Below are 17,510 nucleotides of genomic sequence, written 5' to 3'. Positions count from 1 at the left end.
GTTTTCCGGTGCTTTCACCTAGAAGAGGTCTTCCTGGGACACAGGGAACAGATGTTTATTCCTCATGTACTCACACTGGACAGGAAGGACTCAAAAGATGAGAAAGAACATCACTTTCCCAGCAGTTACTGTGAAAATCATGGACTGCCCTCTGTGAATGGCTTGAGAGAAACTGTGAGAAAGCTTTGCCATTTATTTATGCATTATTCTGGTACGGTGTTGCCCCCTCCTTCCTTGCCTTAAAATATCCACCCACTTCCCAGTGTGTTGCTGGTGGTTGTGTGTGTTTGTCTAAGGCTGAACGGGGAGACCGGCTTTGAGAACTTGACTTTTTCCTCTCTCAAATAGAATTCACCTTACGTTGACTTAAAGTGGCGTAACTGCCTGATAGATGAGAATCGATGTTTTAACATTATTGACAGACGCCATTAAGCATTTCCGTCTGAAAGCCATAAAGCAGCTGAACTGCTTGTGTGTTCAATATGGTTGAAGATAATTCCACGTTTGCATCTGAGTTTGTTCTCCTGGGCTTCACAAACCGAGAAGACCTGCAGGTGGTGTGCTTTGTCTTATTCCTTGCCATCTATGTGGTCACTCTGATAGGAAATCTGGGAGTAATTATGTTAATCAGAATCGATTCGTGCCTACGCACCCCCATGTACTTCTTCCTAAGCCACTTGTCTCTCCTGGACGTCTGCTACTCCTCCACCATCATCCCTCAAACCTTGCTGAACTTTTTTGTGGAGAAGAAGGTTATTTCCTTCTTTAGGTGTGCCACTCAGCTCTTCTCCTTTGCAACCTGTGCCACCACCGAGTGCTACGTGCTGGCTGCCATGGCTTACGATCGCTACGTGGCCATTTGTAACCCCCTGCTCTACTCTCTGGTCATGTCCCAGAGGCTTTGCGTTGGGATGTTGGCTGGTGCCTACTTAGCTGGTGTGATCAGCTCCACCATACACACGGTTTCCATATTTCGTCTCCCGTTCTGCCGCTCCAAGAGAATCAATCACTTCTTCTGTGATGGACCACCACTGCTAGCCCTCTCCTGCTCTGACACCCATGTCAACGAGGTGATGGTTTCTGCCGTGGTGGGATTCAATGTGCTAAGCACCACGGTCTTCATCCTAATGTCCTACTTGTTGGTCCTCTCCACCATCTTGCGGCTCCGCTCCATGGCTGGTCGGCACAAAGCCTTCTCCACCTGTGCCTCTCACTTGGTCTCCATCGCTTTGTACTATGGCAGCTCCCTCTTCACCTACCTCTGCCCCAGCTCCAGACACTCCTTGGAGCATGACAAGGTGAGCTCCATGCTGTACTCCGTTGCAGTCCCCATGCTGAACCCGCTCATCTACAGCCTGAGGAACACGGACATGAAGAACGCCATGAGGAAAGCAAAAGGTAGAGTCTTCTCCTCCTTGTCCGTCCACGGTTCCTGGTCAGCTGAAAGGTGAGGGCTACCCTGTCACGGTGAGAAGGATTAGATATGGCACCTTCAAGAAGCGGGGGCTGAATGCACCTGGAAGCAGGACACCTGGAAAACACGTTTCTCCTTGAACCGAGGTTACGCGTTGCGCTGGGAGGGACGGGACTTTCCCCAGCTGTAGCCTGAGACTTGACAGTGACTGTGTATTGGGCAGAAAGTTATCACCCAAAGTAAATGTTATTTAAATATGACTTGAAAGAAATATTATTCATTATTTAAATATCATTAAAAAAAAATTATCTACTTAATTTCGGGCTTCAGAGAGCAAAAGGGAAAAGGCAGGTGGTGGCTTTGCCCTGCTGATGTCAAACCAGCCAGTGTCTGATCTCTCATGTTTTGTCTTAATGAATGTCCTCTGGTGATGCTCCTGGTATTAAAAGGATGTTAATTGAATTTTCCAGGTGTTTTGGGTCTCCACCACAAAGTGAGGTTGTGTGAAATAACATGGTGAAATAACGCCCCATCCTTTGTGTTTTCTAAATGTCTGGGACAAAGTTATCATTTAATATTTGTACTGAGGGTTTCATGACATCTCCTCACCTAGCGGAAGCTTTCAGGAAACGTCGGCGCTCAGGATTCATCAGAATAAAACTGGTAGATCTGAGTTAATTCTGTTCTATCTTCCAAGCAGCCGTGTCAAATGATGCTTTTGAGCAAACCGTTGCGCAGTCACCGCTAAAGCATATGGAAATAAATATATCTTCTGGAGAGGATTCACCATGGCCACGCTCAGCCCATTCCTACAGCGGATGCTCCGTTGGGTTTGTCTCGGGGAAATTCTTTCCTGTGCTGGGGGTGAGCCCCTGGGGCAGGTTGCCCCGAGAAGCTGTGGCTGCCCCATCCCTGGAGGTGTTCAAGGCCAGGTTGGACGGGGCTTGGAGCAACCTGGGCTGGTGGGAGGTGTCCCTGCCCAGGGCAAGGGGGGGAACTGGATGAGCTTTAAGGTCCCTTCCAACTCCAACCATCCTATAAGTCCATGTTTTCGGCATCCTTCAATGCAGCGTTAGCTCATCAATCAGATCTCCTTGTTGGTAGTAAAGGTTGGTTGGTTTTTTTTCAATGCAGAAATTTGCTATAGTTGGATAAATAAAACTGTAAGACCAGCTGGTGGCACAGGCAGCCCGGGCAGGTCCCTACGGAGAGCTGCTCCGGGGGCGCCGGCACAGCCAGAAAGGGTTCGGAGATCAGGGAATTGAAAGGGGCTTTTGCTGAGCAGGTCAAAACAATCATCAGCTGGAGAAAGGTCCCATGGGAGAGCGGCTTCTACAAACACCCGTGATAAAACCAGCCTGGGCGAGCTGCTCCCGCGCGTCTCCCCTCCCACCACCACTTCGACCCATCAGAGGGTCTTCCCGAGGAGATGCAGGCACCGTGTCTCCCAGCACCTTCCCACCAAGCAGGTAAAACCAGGTTGGACACTTCCCATCGGTGACCCTGGTCGCGCCGCCTCTCCCGTGCTTGAAAACCTTCCCGGGTGCTGGGAGGGACAAGAGGACTCAGCCCGGTGCTTCGCCACGCTCTCTGTTGTCCCTGGACCCCTGACACGTTCCACAGCCCTTGGCTTCCACAGGGACTCGACTTTAGCTGTTTGTGTGCCTCTTATTGCCAAAAAAAATAAATAAAATACAATAATATTGACCGACACCTGAAAAATGTGCACCAGTCCCTTCTTGTGGCAGCCGGACTCGGCATTAGAAGTTATGAGAAGCAGATTTTTGTTTTTTTTTCTTTTCAATTTCACGTTACGGTAGTGTTTTATTTATTTTTTTTTAAAAATTTCTGCATTCGAAAGTTCAATCGGCAAACCTAAACAAACAAACGGGGAAAGAAAAAAAAAAAAAAAAAAAGCCGAATTAATGCTTCATATGGCTGAAGGTTCCCCCATTTCTGCTGAGATGGGAGAAAACTGAGAAGAAAAGCTCCTGCTCTGTGAAGTCCTGCGGCACGGGCTCACGCCCACAAATAGCCCCCTCTGCACTTGGGAAGGTTTGTAAATATTTTTATTCTTAAAAATAGTTTGTTTAATATTTAAGTATTTTAAAATATTTAGCCTGTTCTTAACCTTGAAGCTGTTTAAGCTATGATTGTCTTCTCCAGGGCTGGAAGTTCACGTACGAGCTGGTGACCACAGGTCACGATTGTCCTCTCTGGAATGGAAACGGGCGCCTCTAGGACACAATCCTTTTGATGATGAAACTGCTGTCGGCAGAGAAGAAACGCGTCCTTCAAGGCTATGGGTCGTCCAGGTGGAGCTACAGCTACATCTCCATTACTAAGCGATGTTGGCCAAGAAGACCTGAGGTCGGTAGAGTAAAATGAGTGGCGCTGGGGCTTAATTACCCTCCTGCCCTCGCTTCAACCTTCTATATTTTTTTTAATTCAGCCTATTCCGGGTGAGTGGATGCTGTTTTGTGGAGGTTTGCTTGAAAAACACTCTCCTGCCCCCAGCTACAACTGATCTAGGGAGGTCTTAGCTGGGATGTAGACATCTGTAGATGGATCTTCCATCAGACAACTCATCTGCAGAGGGGCTGAATGGGGGAGATGGGAATAGCCAAGCTTTGGTTTATATAGAATATATTTTAAACCCATTACGTGGATATTTGAGTTGGTCATAGACGGGTCACCTCAATCACGGCAAAGCTGTGCCAGATGCAATACCACTGCTCCAGCCCCGGCCCAGCACACGCAAGGATTTTTCTTCAAAAGCAGAAAAACGTAGAAATTTAAACAAAATTAAAAAAAGCCCAAATAATTTCAAGCGCACGGCTTTGCGTCGTGATGAAAAGGCGGCACCAGAACTAATGAGACTGCAGAAAAGCACCGATCCAGTCTGAAAAAACAACAAAACAGAAAGGAAAAAAAAAATTCCTTAACATTTCCAGAAATCAGTGGTGAGGATCTGAATTTTCCACATTTTGGAATGTGTTTGGAATGGACTTGAGTGTTTTACACTTGAATGAACATTTTGCTGTTTCTTAGCATATCATTAGTACAGTGTATATAAATCACAGCAGAATTATTCTCTTTTAATATCTGCCTGCAGAATTGCGTCCTTCACCTGTTTGACGTCGAAGCTTGGGTTAAAGGCAGAAACACAGTTGCCTTGTATTTTTCTAAAAAAAAAAATAATAAACAAACGCCATTTTCTCTTGCACTTACTTTATGGATTAAACTCTGATGGTTCCACAGTATTTCTCTCTTAGGGATTTATTTCACGGATTCATTTCATTTCTCCACAAATCCATCTAACTCGTAGAAATGATGGATGGAGAAAACCTCACTGTTTTGTCCGGCTTCATCCTCTTGGGCTTCTCTGATGCCCCAGAGCTACAAACCACCATCTTCACCGTTTTCTTATCCCTCTACGTTTTAATGGTGCTGGGGAACCTGATGATGATCCTGCTAATCAACGCCGACCCCCAGCTCCACACCCCCATGTATTTCTTCCTGACACACTTATCTTTCATAGATTTTTGCCTTTCCTCCGCTATTGTCCCAAAGGCGCTGCAGACCCTCCTGCTGGGGAGAAGCCACATCTCTTTTTTGGGTTGCTTTGCCCAGCTATATTTTTTCCTTGCTCTGACCATCTGCGAGTGCTTCCTCCTGGGGGTGATGGCTTACGACCGATACACAGCAGTGTGCCAGCCGCTGCTTTACACCACCATCATGTCCAGGGCGCGTTGCTACGGCATGATGGTGCTGGTGTACACCACGGGCTTCCTCACCTCCCTGGTGCACACCATCCTGGCGGGGAGGTTGTTCTTCTGCCAGACCAGGAGCATCAACCACTTCTTCTGCGAGCTGCCCAGCCTCTTGCAGCTCTCCTGCTCGGACACCCGCGCAAACGAGGTCTTGCAGCTTTCCAATGCCGGGCTTAACATCGTGGGCTCTGTCCTGATGATCCTGCTCTCCTACGTCTACATCCTCCACACCATCCTGCAGATCCCTTTGGCCAGGAGGAGGCTTAAAGCTTTCTCTACCTGCGCCTCCCACCTGACCGCCATCACCATCTTCTACGCGCCGGGGATGCTCGCCTACGTCCAGCCTCGCAAACCGTGCTCGGGGGATCAGGCCAAGCTGGTTTCGGTGTGTTACACCCTCCTGACCCCCACCCTCAACCCCCTCATCTACACCCTGAGGAACAAGGAGGTGAAGGGGGCCCTGAGGAGGCTGTGGGTGCGGAAGCTGGTGCTGCATCTGACCAGGCTTTGAAAACGCTCTTCGGCGCTTTGGAGGTAATGAAGGAATAAGCGTTATTGGTCATTATTGGTCTGCGTACAGCCAAGGAGGTCACGCTGGGTGCGGAGAACTGGCGTAACACATCGTTCTCGTCAAACCACTGCGATTTATTTTAATCGTGGGGTGATCCTTCAGTAATTAATCGGAATAATTGTCAGCCCTTTCCTAGCAAAACTGAAACAGTGCCACGGTGTTTTCTGTCTAAATTGCGTTACAGGAAAATACATCCGCAAAAAGAGTGCTGAAATTGGAGGTGAACAATTACCAATGTTTCCGTTGCCTGCTTGGTAATAATTTTTCCCAAATGGGCTTGAAGAACTGAAGATCTGTTAAAGTCAGCGATTATATGGAGAGCTGCAACGTGGCCTGGACTCTCTGTATTTTTTCGGGAGCAGTATTAAATCTGCTCTCACGAAGGCTCTGCTGAGACAGGCGCCAGCGAGGTCCCCACCGTAAAGGCTGCAGGTGGGAAATAGCAGTTGTCAGCACAAGAAAGGGCTGAGAAGGTTTGAGGGATAGTGTCAGAGGCCACCCTGACAAGAGCGGTACGTTTATCCAACGTGAGTGACATGGCGATAGCAGGGTGGAATGTGACCACCCAGGTCAAGGTCCAACTGTGACCTCAGATGCCATTTCTGACCGACATCTAGAAGAACTATCAGAACGCACAAGGCCCCGGTGCTGTCTCCGGGGACCTGGAGCTGTGCTTGTCTCTTACTACCAACAGACTAGATGTCTCCTACTACCAACAAGGAGATCTGATTGATGAGCTAACGCTGCATTGAAGGATGCCGAAAACATAGACTCATAGGATGGTTGGAGTTAGAAGGGACCTTAAAGCTCATCTAGTTCCACCCGCTGCCCTGGGCAGGGACACCTCCCACCAGCCCAGGTTGCTCCAAGCCCCGTCCAACCTGGCCTTGAACACCTCCAGGGATGGGGCAGCCACAGCTTCTCGGGGCAACCACAGCCAGGGGATCGCCACCCTCACAGGAGAGAATTTCCTCCTAATATCTCATCTAAATCTCCCCTCTTGCAGTGTCAAACCGTTCCCCCTCACCCCATGGCTCCCCTCCCTGACCCAGAGTCCCTCCCCAGCTCTCCTGGAGCCCCTTTAGGCACTGGAAGGGGCTCTGAGGTCTCCCCTTTTTGGCCTTCTCTTCTCCAGGCTGAACGCCCCCAACTCTCCCAGCCTGTCCTCCCAGCAGAGGGGCTCCAGCCCTCCCAGCATCTCCGGGGCCTCCTCTGGCCCCGCTCCAACAGCTCCGTGTCCTTATTATGTTGAAGACTCCAGAGCTGAATGCAGTTTTTAACATTTAATTGAGCCAAGCCTTTTATGTTTAATGAGCTGATCAATTTCTGGAAGAACATATAGCTTGTATAATGACCAAGTGAATACATTTTAGGGTTTAAAATAAGCATCTTCGTAAACCGTGGTCTTCCTAAAAGAGCTGTAGTGAACGACGAGTGAATGCAATGGCAGCCAGTTAAAACCAGCTTTAAGCTGGTGTGAAGTGAAATGCTAAAAGGCTAAAATGCCTTTAATCAAAGTTTCGGAAGGATTTTTGCTGAAAAGTAGAGGTGTTTGGACAATTTCCCCAAGAAACAGAGCGCGGGACATCTGAAGTGCCTTACTTGGCATTATTCAGAAGGAGGGATGAAAATTGTTAACACGCAGCAAAGGAGCTCATCACTCCTTTCTGCTCCGTCCTTCCATCTTCCGTGGGTAGGGATACATCGGAGGAGGCTGGATGTGGTGCGGTAGCTGTGTTTGGGGCACTGGATGGGGAAAAAAACCAGTTCCTCTCTCCCTGAGACCTCACAGAGTGCAACCAGGGTAATTGCCATGGCCAGCCCCACCTGGGGCCTCCACCCACACCCTCTGCCCAGGGCTCGGGCCACTATTTAAGCTCAGAACCAGGTGTTTAGCTGCTTTCAGAGATGGTCCTGGTCCTGGTCCTGGTCCTGGTCCTGGTCCTGGTCCTGGTCCTGGTCCTGGTCCTGGTCCTGGTCCTGGTCCTGGTCCTGGTCGTTGCTGCTCTGCTGGGGCGCTGTGGGGCCATCCCCTGCGGGTGAGGCTGTTGCCCACCCCACATCGTGGCCACCTTCAGCTCCCAGTTTGCCTTCCCTTGGGGGAGTAACTGGTCCTCGCCGCTCCCTCGGCCACGTTGCATCATGCAAAGAGCATGAACATCTCTTTATGTCAGACAAGACCCTCTGGTGTCCGAGCTGAGGATAAAGACGGCTGCTATGAACGGTGAGTGTTATAATGACCTCCTTCCCACCCTTCCTCTGGCTGTCTCTTAAGGAAAATGGCCTCTGCCCACCCTCCTGGTGGGTTTTATTTTATTCTATATTGTGTACCCACAGTGTAGACTCTTATAGCTGAGCCAAAAAAAAAAAAAAGCAGCTTGGATTATTGGTGTAACAACGCAGTGGGTGTGTTTAGGTTGTGATTTCTATGGCCATCTACAAGAAATCATGAGAGGAGTGTTTATCTTTTATTCTAGTTATGAAAAAACCAATTTCCAGACTAATTCAGACACAGTCATGTGCAAATTAACATGATGGGACAGATGACCCCCCCCTGCCCTTTCTCTCCATGGAGACCGGGCATCCCAGCCATCATTGCTCAAGGTCTCTAACAGGTTGCAGTCGGTCATCTTGGCTTTGGAGAACATGAAGTTCTGCCACATCCCTCTGCGTCACCTTCTCAGCAGTGCCGGGGTCGGCTGGGAGGAAATACCATTCACAGCTGCCCCACGACGAGAAAATAGGGGGAGGAAAAAAAATACTTCTCCGCAGCCAGGTACATTCAGTCAGCCTGAACTCTTTGCCGATAGGGAGAAGTATCACTCCTGGTCTTCCTAAAGCAGATGGGACATGCAGGGCAGAGGAAGCCCGTTTCTCTCCCACTCAGTGAATCTGGCTGAGTTAGAGTCATAGAATGGTTTAGGTTGGAAGGGACCTTAAAGATCATCCAGTTCCACCCCCCCTGCCCTGGGCAGGGACACCTCCCACCAGCCCAGGTTGCTCCAAGCCCCGTCCAACCTGGCCTTGAACACCTCCAGGGATGGGGCAGCCACAGCTTCTCGGGGCAACCACAGCCAGGGGCTCACCACCCCACCACCCGCACAGGAAACAATTTCTTCCTAATGTCTAATCTAAATCTCCTCTCTTGCAGCTTAAACCATTCCCCCTCACCCCATTGCTCCCCTCCCTGATCCAGAGTCCCTCCCCAGCTCTCCTGGAGCCCCTTTAGGCACTGGAAGGGGCTCTGAGGTCTCCCCTTTTTCGCCTTCTCTTCTCCAGGCTGAACCCCCCCAACTCTCCCAGCCTGTCCTCCCAGCAGAGGGGCTCCAGCCCTCGCGGCGTCTCCGGGGCCCTTATGGCCCATGGTCTTACGGCCGTAGGGAGGACGGTGTAGGATGAGACCCAGGTGGGTGGCTGGGAGCGCTGCGATGCTCTCGGGTACGGGCAGAGACAAGCCGGAGCTTTCATTCCCCGGGGATAAAAGGTCCCCTCCAGGTCTGGAGGCAGCACAGCCGTGAGCGCGCGCGTTTGTTTGTGTTTCAGCACGGACACAACTGTGCTGCCTCCAGGCTGTGATGCTCTGGTCACACAATGACTTAGCATCTTCCCGGCGCTGGATCACCGTGCTCACCCCCCGGCAGCTCAGTGCTCTCCGCTTCTCCTCCCTTTCCCGACGTTCCAGGGCACGTCCCCCTGGAAGCAAATGAGTTTTATATTTTTTTATTTTTTTTTTCCTTGTAGTTAGCCCAAAGTGAGGTGTGTATTTTTGGATATACCTCACCAAAAGCTTCCGCTCCTCCTTGAAGGTGCCTCCGGAGGAATCACCGCTTGAATCGGTGCAACTTCTTGAGAAGCGAAGCTTACGAGGGAAATGCCTTAGGAGCTTATTTTTACCACCTCTTATGATGTTACATCACTTCACAGAAAAAAAAAATAAATAAAATAAACAAAACCAAGAAATGTCAAGGAAATATTTATCATGACGGTAGGTTGCGTTTGTGAACATGGAGTCTCTGCAGATTTTAAAGCGTGGTTAAAATGCGCTGTACCCGCTCCTGCAAAGAAAGGCGGAGAGATGACATAAAGCCCATCAAAAAGGGAGGCAGCAGGAGTTTTATCTACTGCCCGGGGTCAGTTTGGTCAGCAGGCAACTCCCAAAAACGTTATTTGCTGTCGCTTTCCTCAGCGCGTCCTTCACCTCCTTGTTCCTCAAGCTGTAGATGAGCGGGTTGAGCATAGGGACGAGGAGGGTATAGAAGATGGCGGTGACCTTCTCCATCTCTAGTGAGTACCTGGCGCCCGGTTGCATGTGGCTCAGTCCCGCGGGCACGTAGAACAAGGTAACGGTGAGGAGGTGGGAGGCGCAGGTGGAGAAGGCTTTGTGCCTGCCTTCGGCAGACCTAATCCTCAGGATGGAGAAGAGGATGTACACGTAGGAGATGATGATGATGAAGAGGACGGACATGGAAATGGTCCCGTTGAAGGCTACAAGCAAAAGCTCGTTGAGGCGGTCATCGGAGCAGGTAAGTTTCAGCAGAGGGTTAGTGTCGCAGAAGTAATGGTTGATGACATTGGGGCCACAAAAAGGCAAGGGCAGCAAGCAACAGGTTTGGATGAGGGAGTTCAAGACCCCCCCGACGTACGAGCCGGCCACCAGCTGAACGCAGACCCTCTGGGGCATGGCGGTGGCGTAGAGCAGCGGGTTGCAGATGGCCGCGTAGCGGTCGTATGCCATCACAGCCAGCAAGAACACCTCTGTGGTCACAAAGAGAAGGAAAAAGAAATGCTGGGCAAAGCAGGCGGGGTACGAAATGGTTTTCTTTTCCACCAAGAAGCCGATAAGCAGCTTCGGAGAAAAGACGGAGGAGTAGCAAAGATCAACGACCGAGAGATTGCAGAGGAAGAAGTACATGGGAGTGTGGAGCCGGGGGTTTGTCTTGATCAAGGTGATCAGCCCGAGGTTGCCCGCCACGGTGACGAGGTAAATCAGGAGGAAGATGACGAAGAGAGGAGCCTGCAGCTTTGGCTCGCTGGTCAGGCCCAGGAGGACGAACTGGGTGACGGGGGTGTGATTGCCTCCAGCCATCCTGCCGCACCTCACAGCGCCGCGCGCCTGTCGGGAGGAGGAGAAACCGAGTGAAGAGGAAAAGGCAGCGGCACAGCCCGCACGAGGCGCTGCCGTCAGCAGGACCGCCGTCAGCCTAATAATTACCAGTACAAAGCTTTGATGTTTGAGATGACATCTAACCGGGCTTCAGTTCTCAGCAAATCCTCGCAGGCAGAGCAACTCACCCCAAACCCACCAGAAGTTGCGTTTTGTCTTTACTCTCTTTAATCAGGAGGCTGAATTTAAGAAAATAATTAGGTTTTCCTGTTTTTTTGTTGTTTTTTTTTTTTTAAATAACCCCAAAAGTGAATGATTTGAAAGCTGGAGAAGGGGCGAGGAATTTGCAAACTTCCCCTCGTTTCATCGGCATAGGAGGCAGAAAAGGGGAACGCGCTTCGTTTACCCCACGAGAGGGTTTTGTTACGCTTGATTTTCTTTTTATCCAGCGCAATTATTATTTACATATAAATAAGATATATTTACACACACATATATATAAAAATAATATAATTTAGATGTAAACACACAGCAAAAATAGGCTGAGCTGCCACGTTTCTGCCGATGCTCTCGGTCGGGTCCCAGCACCGAGGGGAACTATTCCCTCCCGGGGTGGCAAATCGCAGTGAAAAAGGGGTTTTACTACGCTTAATTTCTATCTGCTCCAGCTCGATGATTATTTACGTGTTTCTCTCCGCTCGCGGTGGGGAAGGAAGGTGTTTTCAGGCTGCTCCTCACAATCGCGGGACTAAGAAATGACATGTTCTATACGTGATAGAAAGCAGTGAGCCGGATTTGCGAGGAATTTGGGATTTTTCCATTTCAAACCACGTAAACACCTTGAAGGCACTATTTTATTTTTTTTATTATTTTTTTTTTTTTTTTTTTTAGATCAAACCCCTCCGGTGCCAGTTACCTGCTCATCCTAGTGGGGCGCAGCAGATGTTGGGAATCCTCGCTGCGCTTGAATGATGTGTTCCTGGTATAAAGAGCGGCGCTGGTATTAATTAACTATGACATTGGCGCGACAAACAGCGGTGGGAATATTTGTTTAGAACAGAAAACGTAAGGGGGGGAAAAAAAAACCCCAAAACCCTGGTGGTGAAGGTAAGGTGAAGGAGAAGGAGGACAGGCGATGGCGTGGTACCTGGGGGTGGGAAAAAGGCGCTTTACTCCCCAGGAAACGGGGCAGGATGAGGTTTCTCGCGCCGCACGCCGTCCTGGCGCGGGGAAGGAGGCGGTGGGCGATGCCCGGCAGTTTTGCCCACGCGCCAGAGCATCGGCGAAGGCGTTCCATCTTTACAGGTATTTATGAGGTTCTAACGTAACCAGAAAGAGCTGGTAGGACGTTTCTAGGTTTTGGCTGCAGCTGCTTTTCCCTTCCACTAAATGAACATTGGTTGTTTTGGGGTTGTTTGGCTTTTCTTTCTTTTTTTTTTTTTTTTTTTGAGAACACTCAAACATCTTTATATAAAAAAAGCCCAGCCAGCCCCACTGCTGGGACCCAGCTCTCGCCTTCTGCAAACGAGGAATGGTATCGCAGCACGGGCAGAAGGTTGCTCGAGGCTCGGCGGAGCGTTTTTTTTATTCTTCCCAGAGAAAAATCTCAACGGTTTCCTCGTGGAAAGCCGCGTAAGGCTCCCCGGCTCCCGTGTAGCTCCGCAGCGCGGTCCTGCTCTCGCCTTCCAGCGGTCTTCCCTGATCGCTCGAGTGCATTCAGGGCAGAAAAGCAGCTTTTCAAATGTTTTATTACAATAACATGGTGACACGTGCTTAGAAAGCCTGAAGATGACGCCTAGAAATTCAGACATATGGAAAATATACAGCTCGGGTGTATTTTGCTAATGAGTTTTTGCCCTGAATTGGTAAATCTGAAGGCTGAGGGGTTTAATTTTACTCTACCTTCGAAGCCCGAGCCTACAGCCCTGCGTTCCTGCATCACACCACGTCCTTACCCGGCGTCTGGTCGCGTCTCTCTGATCACAGGACGCGTGCCTCGTCCCGTGGCAGAAAGGAGACAGGAGAGCCGTTTTCCTCCATTCCTCGAAGGACCCTGAGGCGACAGGAGGAGGGGGGCGCCAGTTTGCGGGGCGGGGGGGGACGGACGCTCGGACGTGAGACCGAGGAACGCGGCAGCTCCGTCCGCAAGGAGGGAGGGTGGTGGCACCCGCCTTTTGTCCTGAGCGGGTGACGACGTTGTCCCGAAGGACTTGGCAGGGACGGCTTCTGGGTTTATTTACTCCTTTGGCCCTCATCGATTAAAATCCCTGCAGTAAATCACAGCTGAGCAAAGAGCTTCACGGAGGGATCGTTAGAAACACTCTAACGAAGTTTGGACTTGGGTCCTGATGCCCCTCCAGTGAACGGTGCGGGGCTCGTTAACCTTTCTTTGCTCAGGAGGAGAGGGAGTTTTCATCCGTGCTGAGCCACAGGTGGAAAGAGGCCACACGAGGTGCTAAATAACGGTGAACGGGATGCTGGAATTCGGAATGTAGTCTCCTGTTTGGACCGCGCAAGTTTGAAGCTTCGCTTAAACGATATGGTTTAAGGCAGCTGAAAGAGTGAGCGCTGTAACCAAAGTCAAACGCGCACGTGAATGGTGTTCTCTCCCTACAGGTGTGACTGATTTTACGGCTCGGACTTCGAAAAACCTGATTTCTCAAGCTGACGTGATGAGCTAAATCCTAACCAGGTCAGCAAGAAGTGGGCAATACGAAGGACTCCACCACCAGTGATGGAGACCAGGGGCAGCGAGGAAGTTTGCAGTTTCTCTGTCTTGATGATGACTTCATTTACTTCCTCGCTATACGCATTTGCCTGACTCTTACTTCCAAATTTATTTTTTTTTTTTTAATCATCTTTCATTCTTTCACCACAAAACCATTTCACTGTTACCTTTCCACGTGGTCACAATGGAGGTACTCACCGATAAACCCGGATTATTTAATTAAGAAGCTCCTGTTAAGACAAAGGGCGGATTGAAACACTGGAGCGAATATGCACCGAGGAACCACAGTTTGTCTTTACTGCACTTTAAGAGGAAATAACACAAGTACCGAAATCTGAGTAAACTACTTCCAAGTGAGTATCGGTTAAGGATAAATGGACCTTAGCGACGCGGTGACTGAGTAAATCTGGATGGAAGGTAACGGGGGTGGAGGGGGAAGGCAGGGGAGGAGGGAGAGGAAGGCCGGAGGGGGTGGGATGTGGTGGACACCGAAACCTCCCAGCAGAGCCAGGCTGTACCTTAAAAGCCTCCTGGGAAAACAGCCTGGGCTCCGCTCCTCCATCGGGAAAGCCAAAGCAGCGACAGGATGTTTCCAAGTTGCTTAAACTGAGGGTTTTTTTTTCCAGCTGAAGGGAAAAAGCTCAGAGTGACAAGAGGTGACGAGGATTCGGGGCTGAAAGCAGAAATACTGCTGGGCAGAAGCCGTGTTAAACACATAAATGTACAGAAAGGATAAAAACATCACCCCGCACATTGGGATTGAAAATCTGGTTTTCCCTTTTACAGCGCTTTCCCGGCTTTCTGGGTAGTAGCAAGATGGGATGGGCGACAGTGGCACTGACACTGCTGGAGAGCACGGATGTCCACCTCAAAGCGCACCGGCTCTGGCCTGCCATCTGGGCTTCCTCTTGCCAAATCATCTCCAGTTTAGGGTTTTTGGGACTGAGGCTAAGCCGAGATCCTGTGAAAACCACCAGGTCAGAGAAGCAGGCCTGTAAATTTCGGATGCTCTGCTCCGGGTGCCCCTTCCCCCAGGCAGGACACGCTGCAGGCGGGCAGGTCCGACTCCAGAAGCTCCGTGCACAGCACCAGCTGCTCTTCTTCACACTACAGTTAAGAAAATGACTTAAAAAATTGAGATTATTTTAGCAACACTAATGGAATACCCCCTGTGAAAAAGCCCAGCTTCTTATTTTATAACTTGCCAGATCTTTGATGTCTACAAAGCCCCCAAAAGTCACCGTTAATGCCAGGATTAAAACTGGAATTTTCTGCATTCAGGCCTGTGTGTGATTTGTTGGCTGTTGTCGCTGATACGTCTCCCTCTAAACCTGCAATTTTTTTTTTTTTTTCTTCAGCAACAAAGTTTAAGCCACCTCTCCAGAGAACGAGAAACACTCTCTTTGTGTATAAATTTTATTCTGAAAACAAAACCAAACCCAGCACATCGCTTTGACAAGATGAAAAGACTATGCAAAATACAGAATAAAATAAAATAAGGGGGGGGGGGGGGCAGGGAAGAGGCACTATCTTTTTGTCTTCTTCGCCTGGGACCTGTCTGTGTGTGTACAACACGGAAGGATGCCTCGGGCAACCAGGGAGTGAACAGGTTTCCACACTAGGTTTATTGTTATTTTTCTTTTTAAACATAAACCAGAACCTAGCAGCAAAATTCAGGCTTGGAGAGCTGCAGTCTCAGCTCAGCTTGTCCTCGGTTCACGCACTGGGAGCGGGCCAGAACTTTGCTGGAATTGGGATTACAACTTTTCTTTTTTTTTTTTTAACAAAGAAAAGCGACTACAATAAGGGAGGGAAGAACCTAATCCTCATTAAAGGGAGAGGTTCACCTCATTATGGCAAGTCTCCTTCCCACCTCCAGCTTGCCTTCCCTTCACGTCTCCCCGGTTTCTCCTTCAGCCTCTGCTGCTTGCACCTACCTTTTTTTGGATGGATGACAGCAGGCAGAAATCCCTCTATCATTTCTACACAGTTCACTCTCTAGCTGGTCAATTTTTTATTTCTTAAAGCATAGCGGGTGTTTGTCAACAGCGCTTATCTGATTCACTAACCTAGCCTTGGTGGGAAGCGCTTTAGCAACATCCTTCCTAGGACTAACACGCAGGACAGAAAGACGACCGTTTGTTATTAGCCTAAAATTCCTGTTTGAGCAGAAAAACCAATCATGGGGGTTTGTGGTCGGCCAGTCGGGCTATTTGCCCTTTTTGGCCTTTGCGGCTGTGGCGTTGTTGGTCTTGGCTTTCTTCTTGGCCGATCCCTTGGTCTCCGGCTCTTTGCGTTTGGCTGATGTGATGGAGCCCGTCACCTTGAAGAAGTCGTCCAGCCGGCCCTGCGTGCTGCCCTGCCGGCTTTTGCTCAGCCTCTTCACCCCGTTGCGGATCCGCTCTTCATTGAACTGCTTCTCCCCGCACATGAACTGGACGAGCTGCTCTTCGTTTGGCTCGGTCCATTTCAGCTCAACGGTGTCGGGGTTGACCACATCAGGCTCTAGAAAGAGCTTCTGGGCCTCTTTGTGCAACCAGTTCTCAGGCAGAGGGTACTTCTTGGTGTCTATCTGCTGAACGATCTTCTCAATGGTTTTGTGCTCCTTGATGAGCTCGATAGCACGTTTGGGCCCAATGCCGCGGATGCTCTCGCAGTAGTCACAGCCCAGGAGGATGCACAGATCCACAAACTGTTCCCAGGTCAGGTCTAGATCCTGCAGAATACGGTTCAGGTGAAACTCCTGGATGGGCAGCTTCTTCGTCTCGCTGGCAGTGAGATGCCTCATCAGTACGGGACTGCCGAAGGTCAGGCAATCCATATCTTCTGTGGCAGCCGCATAGACCTTCCCAGCCTTTACCAAGGTAGCGCAGCTGGCTTCGGCCTCCCCCGGCGCCTCCACGTAGGGGATGCCCATCAGTGTTAGTAACTTCTTACACTCATCAGTGTGCTGCTGGGTCACCTTGACCAGCCTCTTGCTGTACTTCTCAATGTTCTCCTCCTCTCCGGCCTCCTGAGCCTCCTGCAGGTGCTTCTCGGCCTCAGCCCGGCGCTCAGTCCGCTTTGACAGCTCCCCCGATTTCAGCTGCGGGGGCTTGCCGTCAAAGACATAAACCGGCTTGATGCCATTCTCCACCATACGGATGGTCCGGTAGAACATGCCCATCAGGTGGCTCGTGGTTTCGCCCTCCTCGTTCTGCAGGACCTCAGCTCCCTGCCGCACAGCGATCAGGAACTGGTAGATGCTCATGGAGGCATCTATAGCCACCTTCCGGCCAAAGTAAGACTTGATGTCATTCTCCCGGATGGCGCCAGGAGCCACGTCGGCAATGAGCTTGGCCAGGCCATGGATTCCCATCCTAGGGAACAGAAAAGGGGATGTTGGGATCAGCCTCTGCACACACACGGTGCTGGGGGTTAACAGCTGGGGTGTGGGGGTGGCGTACCACCTAAGCAGGGGGGACCAAAGGGAAGTGGCTGTATCCCCTGTGAACCATTATGCCACGAGTTGCAGCCTCCGCTGGCTGCTGTTAGCTGGCTTCCAGCCTCAGCCTCCCTCAGCCCACCGTTAGCCCCCTACCCACCATTATGCCCCCACCTCAGCCTCCCCAGCACACCAGTATCCCCCCTTCCTCTGCCAGCCTCTCCCAACCCAGCCCCTCTCCCCACCACACCTCACCGTCCCCTCACCCCACCATTATAACCATCCAGGCCCCATTCCCAGCTCCCTGTTTCCCCATTACCCCCCTACCTACTACGCTTCTCCTAGCCACAGCCTTTCCACGCTTGCCTTTAACCCCTCTTCCTACTTCCCCCTGCCCCTGCACGCCATTCCCTGCCCCCCTTCCGTTATCCCCCTCCTCCCTCGGCCTCTCCCGACCCGCCATTCTCACCCCTCCTCCTCAGGGCCCGCCGCTATC

General features: G+C 50.6%; 4 protein-coding genes across 4 annotated transcripts; 2 read left to right on the top strand and 2 right to left on the bottom strand.

Annotated features, from left to right (window-relative positions):
* The first annotated feature begins 482 nt into the window (after positions 1-482).
* Positions 483-1,451, top strand: LOC104293639 (olfactory receptor 1038-like). Its single transcript, XM_009893158.1, has one exon. It carries the CDS (start codon positions 483-485, stop codon positions 1,449-1,451), a length of 969 nt encoding a protein of 322 aa, XP_009891460.1.
* A 3,296-nt stretch (positions 1,452-4,747) lies between these two features.
* LOC104293638 (olfactory receptor 8I2-like) lies at positions 4,748-5,698 on the top strand. Its single transcript, XM_009893156.1, has one exon. The coding sequence runs from the start codon at positions 4,748-4,750 to the stop codon at positions 5,696-5,698; it is 951 nt and encodes a 316-aa protein (XP_009891458.1).
* A 755-nt stretch (positions 5,699-6,453) lies between these two features.
* On the bottom strand, positions 6,454-13,675 carry LOC104293637 (olfactory receptor 1052-like). Its single transcript, XM_009893155.1, has 3 exons — positions 13,659-13,675; positions 9,936-10,845; positions 6,454-6,495 (listed from the first exon to the last, which is right to left on the bottom strand). The coding sequence occupies exons 1-3, from the start codon at positions 13,673-13,675 to the stop codon at positions 6,454-6,456; spliced, it is 969 nt and encodes a 322-aa protein (XP_009891457.1).
* A 2,124-nt stretch (positions 13,676-15,799) lies between these two features.
* Positions 15,800-16,948, bottom strand: FEN1 (flap structure-specific endonuclease 1). Its single transcript, XM_009893148.1, has one exon. It carries the CDS (start codon positions 16,946-16,948, stop codon positions 15,800-15,802), a length of 1,149 nt encoding a protein of 382 aa, XP_009891450.1.
* Positions 16,949-17,510: the final 562 nt, after the last annotated feature.

This window comes from Charadrius vociferus, unplaced genomic scaffold, assembly GCF_000708025.1.
Source record: "Charadrius vociferus isolate BGI_N301 unplaced genomic scaffold, ASM70802v2 scaffold919, whole genome shotgun sequence".
In the NCBI taxonomy this organism is placed as follows: domain Eukaryota; kingdom Metazoa; phylum Chordata; class Aves; order Charadriiformes; family Charadriidae; genus Charadrius; species Charadrius vociferus.
The sequence above is the reverse complement of the archived record's forward strand: the minus strand, read 5'-3'. Positions and strand labels throughout refer to the sequence as shown.

What these genes read in the sequence shown, in the direction of transcription:
- LOC104293639 (XM_009893158.1), top strand. Translation starts at nt 483, where the DNA reads ATGGTTGAAGATAATTCCACGTTTGCATCTGAGTTTGTTCTCCTGGGC.
- LOC104293638 (XM_009893156.1), top strand. Translation starts at nt 4,748, where the DNA reads ATGGATGGAGAAAACCTCACTGTTTTGTCCGGCTTCATCCTCTTGGGC.
- LOC104293637 (XM_009893155.1), bottom strand. An exon ending in TGAAGGACGCGCTGAGGAAA is followed by an intron (nt 6,496 to 9,935) that starts GCGACAGCAAAT and finishes ATGCAGCGTTAG; the next exon opens with CTCATCAATCAGATCTCCTT.
- FEN1 (XM_009893148.1), bottom strand. Translation starts at nt 16,948, where the DNA reads ATGGGAATCCATGGCCTGGCCAAGCTCATTGCCGACGTGGCTCCTGGC.